This window comes from Nothobranchius furzeri, chromosome 6, assembly GCF_043380555.1.
Source record: "Nothobranchius furzeri strain GRZ-AD chromosome 6, NfurGRZ-RIMD1, whole genome shotgun sequence".
Classification (NCBI taxonomy): domain Eukaryota; kingdom Metazoa; phylum Chordata; class Actinopteri; order Cyprinodontiformes; family Nothobranchiidae; genus Nothobranchius; species Nothobranchius furzeri.
In genome coordinates, this window is record NC_091746.1 from 60515123 (window position 1) to 60538291 (window position 23169).

Sequence of the window (23169 nt, forward strand, 5' to 3'; positions counted from 1 at the left end):
TCATAACAAGTGGCCAAAAGGTAGAAAAGTAATAGCAAAAATCTTCCAAGCATTCAAACAAGAATGATTAAAGGCAAAGAAAAAAACTAAAACAATGCGTTCAATTTAAAAAACAAAGACGAAAAAAGTATCCAGACTACAATCGCATCACATTAACATATTTGGGCTACTCCAACAAGCTGCCAACATGTGGAACATTATTCTCTGTCATTCTGATTTTTTTTAAAGGCAAGTCACCCCCAAATCAACTTTTTTTCTGATAAACTCCGTCTGCGTGTTGGCAGCTTCTGGCAGGACTGGACGCTGAAGCCACCATTTTCCCATTTCTACAGTAATATTTAGGTGATTTTTGCCAATAAAGTGTATTGCAACAAAAAATCACTAAACGCAAAACAAATTGAAAAGCACAACAACAAATTCACTAAACACAAAAACAAATCACTAAACGCACAACAAATTGAAAAGCCTAACAACAAGTCACTACGCAAGGCCGGATTAACCATATGGGCAACTGGGCAATTGCCCAGGGCCCACGAACTCTAAGGGGCCCAGGGCAGCAAGCGCACGAGCAAAATACTGTAGGCATATCTGTAATCTCCCGCATTATATTAAACTAGGGTGACCGTGTGTCCGGTTTTCCCCGGACATGTCTACTTTTCACTCTCTGTCCGGGCGTCCGGACTGGGGGTCCGCGGTCGTATTGATGAAAATGTCCGGCTTTTCATCCAGGAGCAGGGATCGAATTATGGGGGAGCTGGATATCTTACACATCCAGGGGAGCCGGAAACAAGTTTTCTATCTATATTACATCATTTATGGACTCTTCTGAGCAGAGAGCACAGAGAGCGGCACAGCGCGTTCTTGCGCAGCGCTCCAGGCAGCTGCTTCCAGCGCACGGTCCATTCTCAAAGTGGCGCAACCAAAAAACTATAATTAGCACACGATCATTCATGTCCGCACATATTCTCTATTTTCTGTCTTATTTGTGCCTGAAGCGCTCTGCTGCTGCGCAGCTCATCATGTGCTGCGGTGATTTCACCTCACTGACGCAGCATCGAAAGGCGCACTCCGCTTTGCGGTCAGGAGATCCCTTTGATCTGCTCAAAAGTAACTGATGAGGTGAAAAAGTAAGAATCCAGGCAGCAGTTTTTTCTGGAGAATTTAGAGGAGACGCAGGAAGATGAGAGACAGACAGGACAGGAAAATAGTTAAATAAAAACAAGAAAACAAAACAAATTGTTGAAAAGTAAAATATAGATTTATCTCCACACGTTTTTACCTGTATAAAACAATAAGTTATACACATGTAATATTTATACATCTGATACAATTCATCACCTTCAAAACTCAGTCACACACCCAGGGCCGTTTCAAGACATTTTGGGGGCCAAGGCAAAATGACCCCACCCACCCCCACCCCCCCACCCCATAACTGGGCTCCCCAGAAGCCTCTGTGTAATTCTTACCCTCTCCAGGAGTATTAGTTATACAGTGTTTATAAAAGCCCCTCAGACATTACTGACATGTTCAAATGTTATCAGATGAAAAACTAAATTATCAGACATGCTGTCTCATCTGCTTCTTTTCTAAACTTGCTAAAAGTAACAAAACCATTTGAAAGCCACTATTTGTGGATTCTCTGAAAGTTTCCATGGACTGTGTGACAACTTATGTTTTCATTGATCCTATCGTCTAATCTCACAGCTGAAACAAGCATCCTTAATAATCTGTGCACAGGAAGCTTACCGATGCTGTAGTAAAACAAAAGGTATAATAATTTATTATTAATACAACCTTGTTGCAGCACTAAAGCAGAAAAATGAGATTTTGCAATACATATGCTAAATATTTACATATGAACTGTTTTAGAGCTCTTTTATTGGCAGAATCTGATATTAATTTAGTTCTTACAAAAAAATGGGTCCCAGCATGGTTTGTGTGGCGTTGCTATAGTGTGACATCATAGGCACAGATCCCCTGTACTCTTGTTTGGAAATGGAAATATGATCACCCTATATTAAACAAACTGTCCACCCGGGCTTTTGTGCTGCACAGAGACGCTTCGCTGCCTATGACTTTGAACGTCAGTTGAGAGTCAGTCTCATGCAGACTGACCATTGAAGAGAGGGCCTCAAGTTAAGACCCTCTCCTCATTGGTCAGTCCACACAAGATGGGTCAAAGGTTATCCTGAGCGGGTTACGTGATGTCAGGCATTCAAGCATTGAGTATATTTACTGCATATTACAGAAAAATATTCTGTATGTGACCATATTATGGTGATCCTTGGGTCGTGATGATGGGGCCCTTGAATATTGTTGCCCAGGGTACAACGAAGTCTTAATCTGGCCCTGACTAAACGCACAACAAATTGAAAAGTGCAACAACAAATTCACTAAACGCAAAACCAAATTGAAAACCACAAAAACAAAAAACAAACCGGAAAAGGTAGGTACCAATGCTGCATCAACAGGCATCACTGATTGGATGATGGATCCATTGGCCTTTTGAACAGGAAGTTGTTCTGCCGAACGTGGTTATGTGAAAGAGCAGTCAACATGTATTGTCCAAGTTGTGGAAAAAAGTTGGTAGAGCAGTCACCAAACTTTTGCAGCGGCTGTGGCAAAAGACTTCAAGACTCTATCACAGACCCTCTACAACCATCCAGTAAGTTCAAATTCAAAGGCTTCTGTTGCTCATGGACGTATGAGCTTACTGACGCTAGCACTTTTGTCGCTAATAGCTGTTAATTGAAATGTTTTAGGTAACGCAATTCTTTTATTAGTAATGGAATAATTTAACTACAGTTTCAATCGTTTTGACGCTGTTACCAATATAGAATGTTAAATGATGTTACTACGAATTGATGGTATTCCGTCAGATAGTGTTTCACCATCACAATCTGTTTTTCCTGCTTGTCCGCGTTGCTCACGCGGCAAAAATCGTGCGTCCTCACTACAAGCTCGTATCACATTGCGGGTGTGGATGACGGCGGACCAAGTGTGGAGGAGCTGACCAGGAGGCAAAAATACAGGTTCGGATAAAGTAAAAATGGTTTTAATGGCAGAGCGGGAACGACAGACCAAAACAACGCTGACAACAAACAATGATCCGACAAAGACTCAAACAAGATGGGAGATATAAATACTCAAGGAAACAATCAGGAACACATGGGCGGATTAACATGGGGCCGGTGAGAACAATAAAGACTAATCAGGCAGGGGAGAAACACAGCCAGGGAGGCAGGGGCAGATTGTGACAGCTCGCTCCCGAACTGTACTCGGAGCTCTCTGCTGATGCCAAGCATTTAAATAATCCTTCTGCAGAATACAATAGTCTGTTTATTTCTTTGCAAAAAAAGGGGGAAATAAGTGGTATTAACGGTAAAGTGGAGTCAAAAGTAGCACTGATGTTCATTCACACGAGAAAATATTAAAGCATAATTAAGAAACATGTATGAATATTGGGAGGCAAAGTACTGTGCAGTTAATCAAAATAAAATGGCATGATCTGATTACAATGTACAAATTGCTAGAGAGAAACATTCTCTCTATAATATTCTGGGGAAACACTGGCTCCTTGATATGTATCTTAACACCTGTCACATACTGTTCCCCCTGTAATAATCAGGGGAAACACTATATGACATGTGTTTTAACAAACGTCACATAGGGGAAACAGATTGTGATGGGGAAACACTAAACTGAATAAATTGCCACCCCGCAAGTACTAAGTAGGCTAGCTATAAGAGTATTTCAGTCTGCAACTCAGTAACATTTTTCTGAAACCACTATTTATATGTAAAATAACGTTTGCAGCACTGATAATCACTACATGTTTGTAGATTTAAACTCACAAGTAGGCATTTATATTATATCTAATTTAATCAAGTACGCTCATTAGGCTAAATGATCCAGGTAAATTAAAATCCCTTTTCCCACTATATTCGTAACTCAATTGTGTATCACCTACAGGTGCTGGCCAGTAAATTAGAATATCATCAAAAGGTTGAAAATATTTCAGTAATTCCATTCAAAACGTGAAACTTGTACATTATATTCATGCAATGCACACAGACCAATGTATTTCCGATGTTTATTACGTTTAATTTTGATATTTATAGGTGACAACCAATGAAAACATCAAATCTGGTATCTCAGAAAATTAGAATATTCTAAAGGCCAATGAAAAAATGTTTGTTTCTCTAATGTTGGCCAACTGAAAAGAATGAACATGAAAAGAATGTGCATGTATAGCACTCAATACTTAGTCGGGGCTCCTTTTGCCTCAATAACTGCAGTAATGCGGCGTGGCATGGACTCGATCAGTCTGTGGCACTGCTCAGGTGTTATGAGAGCCCAGGTTGCTCTGATAGTCGTCTTCAGCTCCTCTGCATTGTTGGGTCTAGCGTATTGCATCCTCCGCTTCACAATACCCCATAGATTTTCTATGGGGTTAAGGTCAGGCGAGTTTGCTGGCCAATCAAGGACAGGGATACCATGGTCCTTGAACCAGGTGCTGGTGGTTTTGGCACTGTGTGCAGGTGCCAAGTCCTGTTGAAAGGTGAAGTCTGCATCCCCATAAAGTTGGTCAGCAGCAGGAAGCATGAAGTGCTCTAAAACTTCCTGGTAGACGGCTGCATTGACCCTGGACCTCAGGAAACAGAGTGGGCCAACACCGGCAGATGACATGGCACCCCACACCATCACTGACGGTGGAAACTTTACACTGGACCTCATGCAACGTGGATTCTGTGCTTCTCCGCTCTTCCTCCAGACTCTGGGTCCTTGATTTCCAAAGGAAATGCAGAACTTGCTTTCATCAGAAAACATAACTTTGGACCACTCAGCATCAGTCCAGTCCTTTTTGTCCTTGGCCCAGGCGAGACGCTTCTTGCGCTGTTTCATGTTCAAGAGTGGCTTGACACACGGAATGCGACACCTGAATCCCATGTCTTTCATGAGTCTCCTCGTGGTGGTTCTTGAAGCGCTGACTCCAGCTGCAGTCCACTCTTTGTGGATCTCCCCCACATTTTTGAATGGGTTTGTCGTCACAATTCTCTGCAGGGTGCGGTTATCCCTAGAGCTTGTACACTTTTTTCTACCACATTTTTTCCGTCCCTTCGCCTGTCTGTTAATGTGCTTGGACACAGAGCTCTGCGAACAGCCAGCTTCTTTAGCAATCACCTTTTGTGTCTTGCCCTCCTTGTGCAAGGTGTCAATGATTGTCTTTTGGACAGCTGTTAAGTCAGAAGTCTTCCCCATGATTGTGGTGCCTTCAAAACAAGACTGAGGGACCTTTTAAAGGCCTTTGCAGGTGTTTTGAGTAAATCAGCTGATTAGAGTGGCAGCAGGTGTCTTCTATATTCAGCCTTTTCAGAATATTCTAATTTTTTGAGATACCAAATTTGGAGTTTTCATTGTCACTTATGAATATCAAATTTAAATGTAATGAACATTGGAAATACATTGGTCTGTGTGCATTGCATGAATATAATGTACAAGTTTCACGTTTTGAATGGAATTACTGAAATATTTTCAACCTTTTGATGATATTCTAATTTACTGGCCAGCACCTGTATAGATGTTACTAGCATCCTCGGGAGCTATTTTTAATCAATGAAAATTATTCAGTGTTGTCTCAATCAGCATACTGTGTGAAATATATTTTGTCTGTGTGTGCAGTATGTGTATGTAACATTTTCTTTTGTTTCCCTTTAGCATCGCAGACAAGCCCAACCAGCCCGACTCCAACTTACAGCACCTTTATGGAGTACAGGAAAAAGAAAAATGAGAAGAGGCAACAATTTTCTAGCGGTAGAATGGGATTAAAGAAAACTGCAAAAACAAAAGTTCAGGTAGTTTGTTATAAGCTGATGTTAACTGATTAATTACATTCCATTTTTATTCCTTAGGGGTGTTGTGCAAGTTTGATGTAGAAAAGCTACAAACAAAATGCAATAAACAATTTGGCAGCTGCTGATTATGTCATGACTCGAGGTAAGTGCCTAACCCAAGACATGCAGAATCAACACACGTAGTCCAAGCAGTAAAGTTAAGCATCTTTATTATAAAAACGGGAACTGAAACCGCACAGGGAAGTCCTGTGGGATGAGCAATATGGCTCGAGTCTCTGAAGTGCTCAGGTGAGATGAGAGGAAGCCAGGAAGGACGCTGGGAAGAGGGTGAGAGGTCCAGGAGAGGCGAGGTAGCAGAGGGAAGCCAAATAGGAGCAGCGGAGGAGGATGGGACGTGATGAGTGTTATCCAGGGAACAAAGACAGCGAAGGTGAGTAGATGAGGAGAGGATCCTGAGTGGAACAAAAACCAGGCGTGAGGGATAATCCAAATCGTAATCCAAAAACACAATCCGAGGTCATAAATCCAATGGTCAAACACGAGTCAAAACACGAACAAACTAGATCAAGGTCAAAGGCTGGTGCTACCTAAACTGGTGCAATCATCCGGCAAAGTGATGTGTCTCCATCCTCCTTTTGAACCCGCGTCCCTGATTGGGAAATCTCCTGCAGCTGCCGCTCCCCCTGCTCCTCACCTGTGGAGAATTAGCTTAGAGTCTGGTGAGAGGAGATGGTGTGACTCACCTCTGCCCAGGAACATGACAGATTATGCAGGTTGTCCCAAAGAAAGCAGTCTGGAATTTTTATTGCAGGTGCTAAAAGTCTGCCTGCTTAGCGCATTTTGCGTCTTACTACATTCCTCATGATGCACCTCAGTACTGTAGTTCTTGTTGTGAGCGTGTTTGGTTTTTTCAGTGCTGCACAGCAGATAGGTGAGGTGGCTGTGTAACGTGTTCACTTTTGTGAATCAATAATGTGTGTGCGCTTACCATGTAAGTACTGCAAAATAAGAAGGATGTTGGTGTGACTTTTATTGTGTTACTTGCTACAGGGTTTATTACTATGAAGCTAGTTCTAACTGTTCATATGTAAATGTGTATGTGTTATTGTTTGCATAATGCAGCTTTGGTTCATCTTAGATTCTCATCATCCCTGTGTTTTTCCTTACAGATAAATATTGGCTTGATGTCCATTAAGAAAGATGGTTTGAGGCCATATCGTGGAAAAAATATTGCGCTAAGAATTGACCCTGACAGCTCTACCACAAGTCTCCTCAGTGAAGCTGTTAAAAAAATGAGGGACTTTAACAAAGACTTGAAAGATGGACCATTCCTCCTCTTGTATCCTGATGGCACAGAGGTGATAAATATCCCTGGGACCAATAGTCCATTTACTCTTGGGGCTTATAAGGCTTATAACTTTTTCAACCTGGATCAAATTTTTAGTATACATTTACTCACCCAGACAAGTTTGGAGCCACTTTTAGTCCTTTGGGCAAAGTTTATATCCATTTGCAAACAGCATATATCTATATAATTGGAGCTCATAGTGCAACCGAAGTGCAGCCTCTATGCATTATCTGCATAACGTAATGCCTGCCAAAAATAAGGTCTAGACAGCATTAACAAAAATAAACCTACAGTTGTATCTACGTCCAAGAAACATGAAATCCAGAAATGTTTGTACCTGAGTCAGATTTCATCTATGCTCTCTATTATTTTTACATTCATCCATTATTAACTTTGGAGATTTGTAGTTTTCAAAACCCATGAAAATCCATCTTGTGCAGCTGCAAATAAACTGTCAACAAGTGTTTAGACAATTTTGCTGTCCAGATTTTTAAATAATGTTCAGATTTCAGTTTTCTGCTGTTTAGGATTGTTTTCTCCGTTCTTCACTTTTTGTGCTTTTTTTTTACATTTTGGTGCTTTTTGCTCCTAAATCTTTCAAAACATTCAGCTCATTTTAACAGTTTTGCTTAGTTTCAGCTTCAGCAATTAGTTTCTGAATTCAGCATATGATGCTAATTTCACAGTTCAGCTAAATGTAAATATTAAACTGTTAAACTAGTCCTACTGAAATAACAGGTGTTTAGACATTTTAGCTGTCCAATTTTTTAAACAGTGTTCACAGATTTGAGTTTTCTGCTATTTAGGATTAGTTTTCATGATTCTTCGCTTACATTTTGTGCTTTTTTTTTTTTTTTTTTGCTTCTTGGTGCTTTTTGCTTTCACATCTTTCACTACATTCAGCTCATTTGACAGTTTAGCTTAGTTTCAGCTTACTTCAGCTATTCAACAACTTCAGCAATCAGTTACCAAATTTAGCATAAAATGCTAATTTCACAGTTCAGCTAAATGTAAAGATTAAACTGTTAAACTTGGCAAACTGAAATAACAGGTGTTTAGACATTTAAGCTGTTCAGATTTTTATACAATGTTCACAGATTTAAGTTTTTTTTTGCCTTAATCTTTTTCATAAACATTTTGGGAATGATAATATTATGAAGGAGAAGGAGGAGGATTTGAAGGGGAGAAACCTGTATTAGTAAAGGTCAAAGACATCCTTAGTGGAAACACTAATTTCTTCCAAACACCGTTTTTTTTCCTTAAAAGAATGGGAAATTTGCGCCCTCTGCTGGCCACAAACAGCAGTAAGGAATAAAGAGAAGGAGGGAAAATGCTGCCCTCCGGTGGCTATTTGCTGTAACTGCACCTATTTCATTTTAGGACGTAAGTAAGTCAGTAAAAGTGTATTTATATAGCGCCTTTCACAGATATAAATCACAAAGCGCTGTACAACATGATAAAGATCAGGGCAAATACCTCTAACCAATAAAAACATCTGAAAAGCAGTAGCGGTGACAAAGTAGAAAATAAAATCATGAGTATAAACAAAGTGAAGGTGTGAACCCAAACAAAGCCATCTTTTTGAAACATTTAGGGAGGGAACGCCTGGATGAAAAGGTGAGTTTTTAGATGATTTTTAAAGACCTCTACAGTGTTAGAGAGACGGAGATTTGAAGGTAGACTGTTCCAAAGTCTGGGTGCAATGGTCTGAAAGGCCCTGTCCCCTTTGGTTTTCAGTCTGGTTCGAGGAACAGCCAGGAGGTTTTCACATGTGGATCTAAGGTTCCGAGAGGTGGTGTATGGGGATAAAAGCTCAGATAGGTAGCTTGGAGCCTGGTTGTTAAGAGCTCTATAGGTCAGGTCTAAAACTTTAAACTGAATTCTATATTCTGCCGGGAGTCAGTGGAGGGACTGTGAAACTGGAGTGATGAGAGCTCGTCTGCTGGATTTGGTTAGGAGTCTGGCTGCTGCATTTTGGGTGGCTTGAAGGCGTGAGAGGGAGGTTTTGCTGAGACCAGTAAAAAGAGCGTTACAGTAGTACTTAAATGTATTGTTTAAGGTAGTGAAGTCCAAGATATTGAGTCCTCTATGTTGATAGTCATTCATTATTACACTCTTTCTAATGTAATGTGTTTTGTTTTTCCACAAGAAGTTGAAGAGCATTCGGTCAATTTCCCCACAAGTTCTGTTGTCCACATGCAGAGATATGGCAGCATAAGTCAGGCGAGATAAACCTTCTGCTTTGGAGAGCAACACTCGTCCTTTTAAACTTAAATCTCTTTGTAACCACTGATTTAACTTAGATTGAGTTTTTTTTAATTATTGGAGAGAAATTAGAGGTAATTCTGGTTTTTTGATCTTTACAGATAATCAAGCCTAAATATGTTACTTCGTGTTGAATAGCTATATTACAAATACTATGATCATTACAATTGTTGATAGGTAATAACTGACATTTGTTTAAATTTAATATTAATCCAGAAGCTTTTGAGAAGTCAGCTAAAAATTTCAGGGCAATTGACACCTGACTAGCATTTTTAAGAAAAATTGTGGTATAATCTGCTAGTTGGCTGATGACAACCTCTCTGTCTGCTATGTTTAAACCTTTCATAGGACTACTAGCAATATAAGAGGCGAGAATTTGGGTACAAAGTAGAAAAAGATAAGGGCTGATGGGGCACCCTAGGTGTACACCTCGATTCAGGCAAAAACGAGATGTGGTGCCATTTTTCATTCTGATAGAGCTATTTGCGCCAGAGTATAAAGTTTTGATGGCGTTGCAGAAGAAATCACCTAAGCCAAATTTCTTGAGTGAGAGAAATATAAATTCATGCTCAATAGAGTCAAAAGCTTTGTAGAAGTCAAGGAAAAGGATAAATGAATCATCAAGGATTAGGTCAGAGTAGTCCAGGATATCTAAGACGAGTCTAATATTATTGGAGATGTGCCTTTTTGTCATAAATCCCGATTGTGTCTCATCTATAACATCATCCAAAACATCTTTAATTCTCCTGGCCAGCAATAGAGCTAGAATTTTATAATCATTATTTAGGGGGCTTACTGGCCTCCAATTATCTATGGAAAGTAAGTCCTTCTTAGGTTTAGGAATTAGAGTAATGAGTCCTTGTGTGAGGGTGGATGGAAGAGTGCCCTTTTCAATGCTTTCGTTATAAACCTGTAACAGAAATGGTGCTAACTGGGAAGAGAACATTTTATAAAATTCTGCTACCAAGCCATCTGTGCCTGGAGACGTATTGTTCTTAAGAAAACTAATGGAGTCCAGTATCTCTTTTTCAGTGAACGAACTGTCACAATAAAGCCTATCTGCTGTTTTTATTACACTTATATTATTTACAGAGTCGATGAACTGAGTAGCGACATTTGCCTTATATTTTGATTCATACAACTTTGAGTAAAATTTACAGCAAAATTGAGAGAGGGTTTTGGCATCAGTAGTGAAAGTACCATTAATGTTCAACTGATGGATGGTATTAGACTTAGATCTAGATTTTTCTAAACGGAAAAAATAAGCAGAGTTCTGTTCTCCTTCCTCTATCCATTTTTTTCTTGAACGAACAAAAGCACCTTCAGCTTTCTGGCGATAAAGCTCGTCAAATTTAGAATAAAGGGTCCTAAGTTGGAATTTATCCTCCTCTGAGACTTCATCTGGTGGCAGTTGATATATTGATGAAATTTGAACAATTAATTTGTCTTCCTCTTCTGATCTTGCCTTAGCCATTTTTGCCCCATACTGTCTCAAAAACTTACCTGTTTCAAATTTAAGTTCCCAGTTTATACTGTAAGACTTCTCAATATTACCCTTGTTGATAAAGTGTTTTAACAATGGTGTAACTTCAGCTTTTACAAATGTATGGTTCAAAAGTGAACTATTCAACTTCCAGTATGAAGATCTATTAATATTTTCAGTAGGAAGAAATTGTAAATTTATGTATATTGCTCTATGGTCAGTGAGTGGCGTTGTGAGTATATTAACTGTAATGCTATCTTTGGACAGATTTTTAGAAATTAACCAAAAATCAATACGTGATTTCCTTGAACCAGATTGGTTACTCCATGTAAATGACATATCATCAGGAAATTTCTCTCTCCAAATATCAGTTACATTAAATTTATCCATAAATGCTTCCCTCCTCAAGTTACTTTTAAAACGTTGTGCTGGGGCCCATCTATCTATAGTATCATTGAGCAATACATTAAAATCTCCGCCTATTAACAAAAGTGAGCTAGGATATTTAGAGAGCCAAAAAGTAATTCTCGTATCTAATGAGTCAATTAGTTTATCATTTTCGGACTTGATATTATAACCATATACATTAACAATTATGAAAATGTAGTGATTGTATTCGACTACCAAACAAATATAATGACCTAAGGAATCACAGTCTGATTGTAGAACAGTACCACCGAAAGTACCTTTGAGAGTTGTGACCCCAGCTGACCTCTCTGAGCCCTGCGAATACCAGATATCGTTACCCCACTGGGATTTCCAGAAGTTCACGTCAGTGTAAACAGAATGGCTTTCTTGGAAAAAACAGAAATCACTATGACATTTTTTAGCAAACAAAAATAGAGCTTTACATTTACAAGTTTGTTTTAACCCCCTGGCATTAAGAGAAACAATAGAAAATGACAGGATAGAAAACAAAAACTGAACAATTAGAAATGTGAATATAACTAATAGATAGTGTTTAATAGAAAAGTAAGTATCAAAAAGGGACAGAGCACTGCATTTATAAAAAAAAAAAATTGGTAAAAGTGTTGTAACATTAACTTCTCAATAACCAAAATATCAAATGCATAAAAATAAACAGCAAACATAAGCAGTTGTACTACCTGGCAGTTTTAACCTTCTTTCTTATTTACCCATTATTCTCCATTTTCATTCTGAGGACGAAAAAACTTCTGTCCCGTTCACAAAACCTCGACATCCGACGTAGTAGGCCTTTCTGTTCTCCTTGCGAGCCTGCTCAATAATGGGCCACAGTTTGCTCCGACGATCTCTATCTTCCTTTGAGAGGTCCTCTGCAAACTTCAGGTCACGGTTCTCCTTCAGGTATGGGGCTGTCTTCGCGGCTTTCCACAGATCATCTCTGATCCTGCGGGAGACGAACTGGATAATGATAGCTCTTGGCCTGGTGCTGTTTGGGCGTTTAGGGCCGACACGGTGCACAGTGTTGATAGCTTCACGTAGACAATTTTTACTTTCAGGCAGCACTGCCTGACAGATCTCAACAACACCCTTCCATACATCTTCCCACTCAGCTTCTTTAACACCAAACAGCCTGAGGTTCCGCCGTCTGGAGTTTCATTACAGGTCTGTGATTCTCTGCTGGTTGGTATCCACGCGACCTTCCTCTTTAGCGATTTTCTGCTCCAAAGAGCCAACTCTGCCTTTCACATTTCGTATTTCCTCACATGCAAAGTCAGCAGTCTTTCTAATACCAGCAATCTGTAGTGCAAGGTCATCCATCCTTTTATTTATTAGTTTTGACAATGCTTCAACGACATCCACGTTACCTTCCTTGGAGTGCATCGCTTTCTTTGGCGCTGGAGATTGGCTGGGTGTGATGGGTAGAGGTGGAAACTCGTCCATCAATTCGTCCGTTATTGGAAGAGGAAGTGAGGCAGCTGCATAATTATGACAGTTGTCAACCAATGAATTCACCAGCGCAGCCGCCTGGCTATCATCTGCCTTGTTAGCAACAGCCATTAGCATTAGTTTTGTTCTGGAACTGCTCGACGGTCTCTTGTTATCCCGGTTAGACATTTTGCCGCTTACTTCTCAAAAACTTGTTCTTTTTTGGTTGAGAAACAAAACAGCTCAAAAACTCTTGATTTGACGTGATGTTTTTACCTTATTGTAGAGTTACATTTGCAGAGCTCGGCAGTAAGCGCCTACTTACTCAGCCATCTTTGCACCCCCCTCTCTTCTAAACACAGTTTGTTTACTTAAAAGACTGGGAAATTTGCGCCCTCTGCTAGCAACAAACAGCAGTAAGCAATAAAGAGAAGATGGGAAAATGCTACCCTCCGGTGGCCTTTACTGTAACTGCACCTACTTCATTTTAGCCTTTTAGAATAGAACATTTTAGCCTTCTTGTCTTAATGAAGCTTAAAAAATGAATATAGGTGAAGAATGGATAAAAAATGCTAAACATCAGAAAACGTTAATCTTTGAACATTTATTAAAAACTCGAAATTTGAAATGTTAAACAGCTGGCATTTGAATGAGAATAGTTTAACGGGTACATTTTTACAATTGACTGAACTGTGAATTTAGAAATATTTGCTGATATCTGAAACTGTCAGATTTACATATGTTCAGATTTGATATGGGATGGATGAATAGTTGGATGAATAAAATAACAGATGGATTGTTGGATAGATGTTAGATGGTTTATTGGATGGATGGATGGATGGATAGAAGCATGTATGGTTTTATATGTAGATGGATGGATTCCTTAGGCCAAGCCGATCGATTTGATGTCTCTCATGCGCGGGTGTGTAATTCCATTTAGCCAGCAGATGATTGACCTCTCTCAACCAATCAGGGAGCTGGGAGGGAGCGGGGCACTTTCCCACCTTCTGACGGTCAATCAAAATGAACTTATTTCTAGTTTTAAGTACAAACAGTTCAAAAAGATCAAAAACAGGAGTCTGTTAATGGCTCATTATTCTGCTTTTTATATTCATTCCTATGAGACTTGGTTAAAGTGATATGTAATTCCTTGTCTTGCCATGGTAACAGATGACAGGAGTCTGCATTAATAAAGCTATGTACAATACCACATGACTCATTTAAACTTTGAATAACATTTCTATATTAAAGTATGTTGATACAGTTGTGTTTAAAATGTTGTTAAATGTTGTTGCTAAGCACGTTGCCATGGTAACTCAGAACACAATATCAAGTTACGTAATACAAGACTCCTGGGACCAAGCAGGTTGAATTGATGTACCATCTGTGGGTGCACATTTCCTTTTAGGCAGAAGACAATTGAAAACTCTCAGCCAATGAGAGAGCAGCGCAGGAGGAGGGGGCGGTTCCTGCCTTCTGACTAGTGTTAAAATGTCAGCTATGCTGCTAGTTTAGTTTTAAGTGTATGGGGTTGGTTGGTTGGTTGGTTGGATGGATGGATGGTTGGAAGGATGGATGGTTGGATGTTTGGTTGGTTGGTTGGTTGGATGAATGGATGGATGGATGGAGGGATTGAAGGATGGACGGATGGATGGTTGGTTGGTTGGATGGATGGATGGATGAAGGGATTGGAGGATGGATGGATGGATGGATGGATGGATGGATGGATGGATGGATGGTTGGTTGGTTGGTTGGTTGGTTGGTTGGTTGGTTGGTTGGTTGGTTGAATGGATGGATGGATGGATGGATGGATGAATGGATGGATGGTTTTGGTATAAAATGGTTGAAATAGCTCAAAATTTGAAGGAGAAGAAGAGGTTCAAAAAGTGTACGGAATCAGAATAAGAAGAACTAGAAAAATTGCATTTGTTGCACAAATGCTGTTTGAATGCTGGACAGCTGAAACTGCAAGCTGAAGCCGCCGAACAGCTGAGCTGAAGCTGAAACAAAGCAGAACTGTCAAAATGAGCTGAATGTATTTAAAGATGTAGAAGCAAAAATCACCAACAAGCGTAATGTAGCTCAGAATATAGGCGAAGAATGGATCAAAATGCTAAACAGCAGACAAATGTAATCTTTGAACATTTATCAAAGACTCGAAATTTGAAACGTTAAACAGCTGGCATTTGAATGAGAATAGTTTAACGGGTACATTTTTACAATTGGCTGGACTGTGAATTTAGAAATATTTGCTGATATCTGAAACTGATCGATGAACATATGTTCAGATTTGATATGGGATGGATGAAGAGCTGGATGAATGAAATAACGGATGGATTGTTGGATGGATGTTAGATGGTTTATTGGATGGATCGATAGAAGCATGTATGGATTTATATGTAGATGGATGGATTTCTTAGGCCAAGCCGATCAATTTGATGTCTCACATGCATGGGTGTGTAATTCCATCTAGCCAGAAGATGACTGACCTCTCTCAACCAATAAGGGAGCTGGGAGGGAGCGGGGCACTATCCCACCTTCTGACGGTCAATGAAATTGAACTTATGTCTAGTTTTAAGTACAAACAATTCAAAAACAGGAGTCTGTTAATGGCTCAATATTCTTCTTTTTATATTCATTCTTATGAGACTTGGTTAAAGTGATTTGTAGTTCCTTGTGTTGCCATGGTAACAGATGACAGAAGTCTGCATTAATAAAGCTATGTACAATAACACATGAGTCATTTAAACTTTGAATAACATTTCTATATTAAAGTATGTTGATACAGTTGTGTCTAAAATGTTGTTAAATGTTGTTGCTAAGCACGTTGCCATGGAAATGAAGAGCACAATATCAAGTTAATACAAGACTCCTGGGACCAAGCAGGTTGAATTGATGTACCATACGTGTGGGTGCACATTTCCTTTTAGGCAGAAGACGATTGAAAACTCTCAGCCAATGAGAGAGCAATGAAGGAGGAGGGGGCGGTTCCTGCCTTCTGACTAGTGTTAAAATGTCAGCAATGCTGCTAGTTGTAAGTGTATAGAGCTGGTTGGTTGGTTGGTTGGTTGGTTGGTTGGTTGGATGGATGGATGGATGGATGGATGGTTGTTTGGTGTGTTGGTTGGTTGGTTGGACGGATGGATGGATTCCTTAGGCCTACCCGATCGATTTGATGTCTCACAGTGTATGGGTATGTAATTCCATTTAGCGAGAAGATGATTGACCTCTCTCAACCAATCAGGGGGCTGGGTGGGAGCGGGGCACTTTCCCACCTTCTGACGGGCAATCAAATTGAACGTGTTTCTACACACAGAACAAAGCAAACAATAACACAGTATGCGCAAGCGCTTCACCTTAAATTCTCTTTAATTCTCTTGTATGATATTTAGTGTGTGTGTGTGTGTGTGGGGGGGGGGGGGGGTCATTTTGCCTTGGCCCCCAAAATGTCTTGAAACGGCCCTGGGTGTGTGACTGAGTTTTGAAGGTGATCTGATTTGTATCAAATGTATAAATATTACATGTGTGTAGTGGAGATAAATCTACCTACATTTTACTTTTCAACACTTTGTTTTGTTTTCTTGTTTTTATTGAACTATTTTCCTGTCCTGTGTCTCTCATCTTCCTCAGAATCAGAATCAGAATCAGAATGAATTTTATTGCCAGCGCTCAGATCAGATCAGAGCATAGGAACTTGACTCCATGGTACAACCTGGCCAAGGTTACACACACACATAGACAGGACAGATACAGGCAGACCATGGGAGCAGCCATGACGGCGCTCCTTTGTAGATGAATGAGGGAATACATGAGGAAAGTTCAGGGTGGGGGGGGGGGGGGGGGGGGGCATTAACAGGGTTACACCAGCAGGGTGTAGCACTCTAATGCAAAAAAACCACCCGACATGTAAGCACAAACGTCACAGTTCACAACATGGGACCCGGTAGGGGGGGGGGGGCTGGGATCCTGGTTTCCTCAGCGGGGGCTCCCTGTGTGGCACTCGACCAGCTGACTCCGCAGGTGGGAGGGAGGTCATGGGGAGGCACAGAGAGCAGTGAGTCCTTCAGCTTAATGACCTCGGTAGAGACCACAATCTGGAGGCGGGGGGGTGGGTGGATAGAGTTTCACAGCATTTGTCTGCATTCCTTCCATCGTGGGGGTTTTTGCACGCAACTCCAAGGCTGCATGTGGCGTCAGATTCCATAACAGAACTTTGTTTGGGTCAGGCAGAGATAATTTTTCCTCTCTGCCTTAAAGTCTGTATTGATCATTCAAGTCCTCCAGTGAAGCCAATTAGGTGATTAAACATCTCCACACCGTCCGGTGACCCTTTCCGAGATGTTATCAATCCTGTGCGCTAACACCGGTAACGCAGCTAAGACATTGTCCAGCTTGCGATTCACCTCGAGCAACGTCCCAGTCTGTGAGGTATCCACACGGACGGTGCCATCCATGGATGCGGGTCGCCCTCCAATCGCTCCCGTCATCCCAGCTTTACGGAAAGCCAGATATCCTCCCACTCCAATCAGAAGAAATCCGACGATCATCAGGCCAAATATCCATATATCTTCGACGTCCTCAATGGACAGCTGAGAGAGACAGATGATATTCCACTTATTCCAGGAATCGAACATATATCCCGCTGCATGTGTCCCTTGAGGGCAAGCGCGAGCCCCCTCCTCCGTCCTCATTGTAGAAAAAATCTTATCAATCGCGTTGAATGACCAATTAATTAACTCCATGCTGAAAAATAGTGATTTCCAGAGGAAATGCAGAGAAGCGCTCTGTAGGCAGACGGGACAAAAAGAGCCTTGGGAAAATACAGATAAGGGAGGAAAGGCAGAAGCGACTGCTCCCTGTGAGTGCCGGAAGAAGAATCATTCTGCATCATTTATGAACACATTTGACATACATATTTGAGTTTGTAGAACAAGCTTGAGATAATTGACTTACTGCTGGAAACCGCTGGCTTTTTGATTCCCGCTTCCTGTGAGCCTGCGGGCTGCTGTGAAGCTGTGAGCGAGGCAAAGCCGGCAGCCCCGCCCATTGGAAACGGCGCGTGTGGACCGACCGTACCAACTTGAGGAATTGGGGGTGGGGGGTGGGGGGGGGGGGTGGACTATAATTTCTCAACAATTAAAATCACATTTTTTGTATTTGCAGACTAACTTTTATGTTGTGGTTTTAGAAGACAATACAGGTTTACTGATAGCATTTATACATTTATAATAACTTTTGTGGGGGGGGACAACTTTGTGTGAGGGGGGGGGACGCTTACCCCCCGCCCCCCCTGGGATCTCCGCCTATGCTCCTGTTAACGAGAGAACCCTTGAAATCTGTCCTTCAGAAGTGAAATTGGACCTGTCAAACCTCTCATCACCATTCGAAAAGTACTGCACCGATTTGAAAAATTCAAAAAGCTTGAGTGGCAGAAGACTTTGATGATCATCTGTGCCGATTTTTATGTGCCTACCATGAACTGTCTAGAAGCTATGACGATAAACTTTTAGCTGTCTGAAGCCGAACTGAGGAGAAAATCTCTGTTCCTTTAACATGGGTTTCAATGAGCGAGAATCTGGGTCTCTCGTCCTTCTGAGGCTTGTAGCGAAAGAACGGTAACACTTACAGAGAAAATGAAAGCCATTCTGAAAAAGCTGACAAAAATTCCTACTTTTTGAGTTATAATTTGTTTTGGTAGTCCAAACGGTGGGGTTAGTAAAGAGCTGTTCACAGAAGATGTGAAGTTCAAAACTTAGAGTGCGGGTAGAGTGGTGAGAGACATTTTTTTAAATTTGAATTTTCTCAAACAAATGAACCGTACGGCCATAATGTTTGGAGTACAGTCATGAATTATAGCTCAAAATGAAGGTATTTCTGTTAGCTGTAAGCCAGTATGTGTCTCATTTCAATCGGACATACGGTTCTCTCAGTACAACATCAGAAATGGAGCAAGGGAGGGTAACTGCTCCTATCTTTCCCCATTATAACTTTTGTGATTTTTTCTGAAATTTTCAAGTCGTACCTCAACTTCTACCTGCGATTTTAGAAAAACCGTAAAAGATATCAAAAAGCCTCTTTAATATGTTAAACGGGAATGTCTTGTGAGTTTGTTAAACTTTGAATGAAGTCTCTAAGTTAAAAGGAACCCAATAGAGTTTGAGGTCAAAAAGGTGATAGGAATTTGCTGAAAATTGACCAATCCCATTCATTTCAATGGGAATTTTTTCACAGAAAAAGCTTAATAACTCGAAAAATTTTAAAGATATCAATGCCAAAAGTAATAGCCGGAAAGAGCTTAACGAGCTGAACGTCTTGATATAAAAGTGTTGAAATAGCTCAAAATTTGAAGGAGAAGAGGAGGTTCAAAAAGTGTAGGAAGCAGAAGAAGAAGAAGAAGCAGAAGAATAAAAACAGGAAAACAATCGTTTGAATGCTTTTCAGCATTCAAACAATAAAGATAAACAGGAAAACAATAGTTTGAATGCTTCAGCATTCAAACAATAAAGAAAAACAGGAAAACAATACAGCATTCAAACAATAACAATAAACCCGAAGCTAACTGCTAATTGTTAAAGAGCTTGCAAACCTGCGAGCAGCTTACGTCAAAAACACGCAGGATTTTATTTAAACTGTAAATAAAGTGATTTGAGCGGGCTGCTGGTCATACAACTCGTCGAAGACAGTCTGAAGATTACAGACCTGAATGTGTAGTCCCATTAGAAACTGTAATGGTTGAAATGAGGAAAAGTGACACGGCTGTCTTTCTTTTGGTTGCAATTACAACACCAGACCACAGGGTGGCGCCTTGAATAGTGAGGCAGAGTATCAGTGTTAGAGGGTCCCCTTCTCCAATTCGGCGGGAGGGAGGCAAAGATTAACAGCACCTGTCGTCTCTTCTGTCTCATCTTTTTCCTGTTTTACAGGTTAGTGACTGAGTAAAACAACATGAAAATGGTTGTAAGCTATTGATGGGAAACACCGCTCAACGTGGAAGTATAAACCAGGGTGCAAACGCTGTTATTGGTTTAATGTTTATGTACAGTCTATGGTTTAATGTAAGAGACTAAAAAATGCCGAGGTCGGGCCAGCCGCGGCCGCCATGTTGATTTTTATTTTACATTTATTCCACACTTATTTCGTGCTGTTTTAGCTAGATAAGCTCTGGTTTCTCCTGATACGTTTCATAAATAGGTTAAGATGCCGTTGGCAGTAAAGAATGTGTGGTTACTGGTTCTGAAAAGTGATTTTTGAAGAATGTTTGTGCTCAGCCTGCCAGAATACTTCCTCCATGATGCTTTTTGTGAGCTAATAAGCTAATTGGGCATTATAACAAGCCCGGGTACTGTTGTTAAAAGCAGAATAAATATTTAGACCTGAAGCAGAATAAATATATTTTGGTTAAGAAAACAGTAAAAATATGTTGGACTAAAATCATAAATAGATATATTCTGGATTAAAGTCACAGATAAAATGTATTAAAACATACATTTCATACGGTTGTGAATAGGGATGCACCGATACCTCTTTTTTCCAAACCGATACGATACCGATACTTGGATCTGAGTACTCGCCGATGCCGATTACCAATACCGATACCTCCACCACACAAAAAAATGCAATGATTTGGAATACAGATTTTATTTTCTTCTCTGCTTTCAACAGGAAAAGACTGTGAGGTAGGGCTGGGCGATATGGCAAAAATAGAATATCACGATTTTTCCAATATTTTATCACGATTTCGATTTTATCACGATTTTTTATCCATGAATAGCATAACTTCAATTGCGTATTAAAGAAGAGAAACATTGAATAAATAAACATTTATTCATATTAGGGCTAATCAGCACAGTGCTAACACGCTTATATTTTAAACTCACACCAGAGATGATAAAAGCCCTGAGAGAAACAATTACAAAAATCAGTTTTTCTCGTTTTTCAAGTAACTTAACATAAATTAAAATCGTAAACACATTTAAAGTGCAAACATGACAATTGCAAACGTATTGTGCAAACATTAACTTGTTCAAAATACGGAAAACTCGTAGCGCGGATCCAATGTTATTATCATGTTCTTAAATCCCGCTCCTACTGTTCACACGGGACACAAATCTTTAACCAAGTGGTACATCACTGCATCTGTCACGCTGTTCCATCGTCTGCTGTCTCTGTCGTAGGGAGTGAGTTTTGTGTGTTTCTGTTAGCGTTTGCTGCCTGGAAGAAGCACTAGCCGCTGCAGCCGCAGGCTTTTTAGCTTTAGCTGCCAGCTGGCTCTCATTGTATTGTTTGGGATGCCTTCTTTTCAAATGATTAAACAAGTTTGTGGTGTTGCCATCACTTGCCTTGACGCTCTCCTTGTAAATGATGTTTCGCTGCTCTTTGTCATCTGGTGAAAAACCAAACTAGTTCCATATTACGGACGAGGCGTTCCTCTTCGGAACGAAAACCTCGCTGTCGCTCTCAGCCGCGGCCGAAGCCATGTTTGTTCACACACAGGTGAGAACAAGCGGGGCACTAATATATTACTATGACTCACTCTGATTGGTTAAGGGTCAAACAAAGGCGTGTCATTCGCCGGAGGTAAGTTCCCTTTTCATTCAGAGGCAGAATTTCAACAGCAGAGCTGTGAATCGTGATAAAAAGGTCTCTCAAAAATGACAGACCGTCAGATGTGTAGATCGTAAAACAGTCTAAAATCGTCATATCGCCCAGCCCTACTGTGAGGTAGATAAAAAGTAAAATATATGAATGGAAATCGTCACAAAACTAAAATATTAGGTGAACAGAAATGACAAGTTACAGTGAAGCCATTTTCAAGCAACTGCATTGTTATCAGTTCCTGGTATCGGTTAACTTTTACCGATACCAGTATCGGTATCGTACATCCCTGGTTGTGAATGTCTGTGCTGAGAGGAACCAAATGCATGTATGATTTTAATTTTAAGGATGCTACATATTAAGTGTTTAGTTTAACCATGTGAAGGATGATAGTTTTGCAACTTGAAGATACATGGGGTTGTATTAATAAAAATTTGGCGGGAGCAAGGCAAAGATTAACAGCACCTGTCGTCTCTTGTCTCATCTTTTTCCTGTTTTACAGGAACATTTAATCTTGTCAACAGGCCCAACTCCTGGGGCTTGTTACACCTTTTTAGTTAAAAATGCTGATGTTTCTAATGGAGAACAATCTGCATGAGCAGAACATCATCAGGTTTTTTCATTCAGACCTGAAAAATTTGAGTCTGGCTTTGGAGCTGTGCAGCATCAGTCTCGCAGACAATTGAAAACGCCAATGCCTCTACAGGACATCAGAATAGTCATCCAGCAAGTATGGCACCTTCAGAGGAAACAAGATTCCACACATTAACAGATTTTTAAGTTCCAGATTTTCTATTTTTGACCCTTGTTTGCAGCTTGCCACTCCCTTTGATGCATTGAAGAAGGTTGGAGTTATCCACACTGATGTGAAAACAAACAACATCATGTACGTGGATCAAACGATAAAGCCTCTGCAGGTCAAGCTGATTGACTTTGACATGTCTGTCTTCACAAAGGACGCCAAGTCCATCAGAGATAATCAGGTTCTTCGTTACAAGTAAGATTTATGTTAACTCTGATGGTTTTGTTTTTTAAGCAAGCACGTACAAAGCACGACCTCCACTTGCATTTCTAGATCGATTTGTTTATTTTTGCTGTTGATGATTGATCAAACATTTAAATCTCAGGTTTTTCTCCATTTGCATGTTTTAGACCTAACCCTGACCCAATTACCAAAAATTTGTGTTAGTATTTAATTTAATAAAAATAGAATACTTGAGCCCCGTGAAGACCATTAAGGGTGATTTTAGGCCTGGAAATATTTGGACAGCCCTGCTTTAAAGTGTTAGCTTGAGCTGCTTCAGTGCATTACTGCAAGGTCTGTTCAACTCAGTGATGTAATTCATTTAGGAATAAAATGTTTTACTTTTAAATGTGTGATGTCCTCTTATGTTTTTTCAGGGCCCCTGAACTCATATTCGGACTCTCTTATTCTGAGGCTTTGGACATCTGGTCTCTAGGCTGTGTGATGTCAGAGATGGTCTTCAAGTGCAAACTCTTCCCAGGGGCAGGTGAAGATGAAGTTGTTAGTAATTCAGTATAAGTATAAATGAAAACGCCTGTCGCATTTTTTTGTACTGTGGTTGCAGCCATTTAATAATAATAATAATACATTTTATTTGAAAGCGCCTTTCAGAACACCCAAGGTCACTTGACAGAAAATACTTTAAAAAAAACACAATAAAACAACAATAAAACCCAAACAAGAAAAAACAAAGAGAGAAACAGTTCAATAAAATCAGAGGTTGTAGGCAGATTTAAACATGTGTGTT

The 23169-nt window shown here is 40.2% G+C and overlaps 1 protein-coding gene across 1 annotated transcript in view; it reads left to right on the forward strand.

Moving 5' to 3' along the window:
- LOC107373312 (homeodomain-interacting protein kinase 4-like) overlaps positions 1 to 23169 on the forward strand; it is a 745746-nt gene that overhangs the window by 717229 nt on the left and 5348 nt on the right. Inside the window, exons 2-4 of the mRNA XM_070552394.1 lie at positions 20507 to 22127; positions 22213 to 22394; positions 22799 to 22908. Of these exons, the coding sequence (XP_070408495.1) occupies positions 22092 to 22127; positions 22213 to 22394; positions 22799 to 22908 (328 nt within the window). The 5' untranslated portion in view covers positions 20507 to 22091. The remainder of the gene's footprint in view (positions 1 to 20506; positions 22128 to 22212; positions 22395 to 22798; positions 22909 to 23169) is intronic.